The sequence below is a fragment of the Sitophilus oryzae genome, unplaced genomic scaffold (genome assembly GCF_002938485.1).
Source record: "Sitophilus oryzae breed Bouriz unplaced genomic scaffold, Soryzae_2.0 scaffold_2019_pilon_pilon, whole genome shotgun sequence".
Classification (NCBI taxonomy): domain Eukaryota; kingdom Metazoa; phylum Arthropoda; class Insecta; order Coleoptera; family Curculionidae; genus Sitophilus; species Sitophilus oryzae.
Window position 1 is genome coordinate 232,662 of NW_022146746.1, and position 1,542 is coordinate 234,203.

The following is a 1,542-nucleotide window of genomic DNA, read 5'->3' on the forward strand; positions in this document are numbered from 1 at the left end:
TGGATATGTAGTTGCTGAATCTAATGCTACCTGTTTTAAATATCTCACTGCAAGAAAAGGTGCAGATGTAGTACCATAAGTCACAGTTTTTAATTCAAACGTTTTTAACTCACCTTTGGGATCAGATCTCCACAATATCCTTTGTAATGATGTTTGCTTAGGATCGATTAATATTTGTCTATACATTTTGATTATGTCTGCACAAATAACAATATTATGCTCTCTAAATCGTAAAATAATTGAAACCAACTCATCTTGAAGAACCGGACCTACATATTGAAGATCGTTTAGTGAAACACCATTATCTGAAGGATGAAGGATCCATTAAACACTACTCTTAACTTGGTAGTAGGACTATTCTCATTCCAAACACCATGATGAGGAAAATAATAATCCACAGAATTATCAGAAACTGTTTTTAATTTTATCTCTTCCATATGACCCAAACTATGATACTCACTCATAAAATTTACATATTTTTCTCGAAGACTTGAATCTTTTGAAAGCTTGAATTCCAAAGCACGAAATCTTTTCTTAGCAATTTCTCTCGAATTTCCTAAATTTGAAACAGAATCTTTAAAGGGAATCTGGATTACGAATCGCCCATCCTTATCTCTACTAGTCGTCTTAACAAAGATTTCTTCGCACTCTCTCTCTTCTATCGATAAAACTTTCTCATTACTAGTGACCTCTTCAATCTCCCAAAACAATTTTAACTGATTTTGTAAATTTGAATTAAATGACAAATAGCACTTATAAGGATTATCGTAAATACTTTTACACTCACCACCAACAACCCAACCAAATCTGTTTTTTTGCAAAATTGGCTTTTGACTGCCTAAAGAAATTTGTCTTACACAAAGAAGACTTAAATAAATACCACCGCCATGTAACAAATCTATTTCTCCAGGCTGATTAAAGTTTGGATCCGCTAGAGCAATTGTCCGAGGGATATTCCACTTAGAACTATCAAATTTCAGCGTAGGATACTCACCACTAATTTTAGGAATCACAACACAAGATAACTCGGTTTTAAATGGACCTTGCTTTGACTTAATAGACACTTGACATTTATGTTTCAAATTTGATACCACTTGTCCAACACCAGAAACTGTGTAAGGTAAATCTAGCTGTTCTAAACCTAACCTCTGACAACACGAATCTGTAATAAAATTACATTGACTTGCACCATCCAAAAGAGCTCTGCATGTCCGCCACATGCCATTAGCATCTAAAACATTTATTTCAGCAGTTTGAAATAAAACCTGATTATCACAAGAATAATTTTCACTAGTCATACTTAACGTAGCATGCACATTACTAGTCTGAAAACCACCACGGTTTGCTCTACGTTCAAAATGTAAAAGGGTATGGTGTTTTAAATTACACTTTCTACAAACACTAGAAGAACACTCACCTGCTGTATGATTTGACTTCATACAATTGAAACACAATTTCCACCCTTTCACTCTCTCGACTCTTTCATTCACTGATAGCCCTAAAAATTGTTGACAACTATTTAGATTATGATCACCTTTACAC

General features: G+C 34.0%; 1 protein-coding gene across 1 annotated transcript; it reads right to left on the minus strand.

The window, feature by feature from the left end:
• Nucleotides 1-287: 287 nt before the first annotated feature.
• On the minus strand, nucleotides 288-1,298 carry LOC115884148. Its single transcript, XM_030902656.1, has one exon. The coding sequence runs from the start codon at nucleotides 1,296-1,298 to the stop codon at nucleotides 288-290; it is 1,011 nt and encodes a 336-aa protein (XP_030758516.1).
• Between the last annotated feature and the right edge of the window lie 244 nt (nucleotides 1,299-1,542).

Coding starts and splice junctions, on each gene's coding strand:
- LOC115884148 (XM_030902656.1), bottom strand. CDS start 1,298: ATGACTAGTGAAAATTATTCTTGTGATAATCAGGTTTTATTTCAAACT.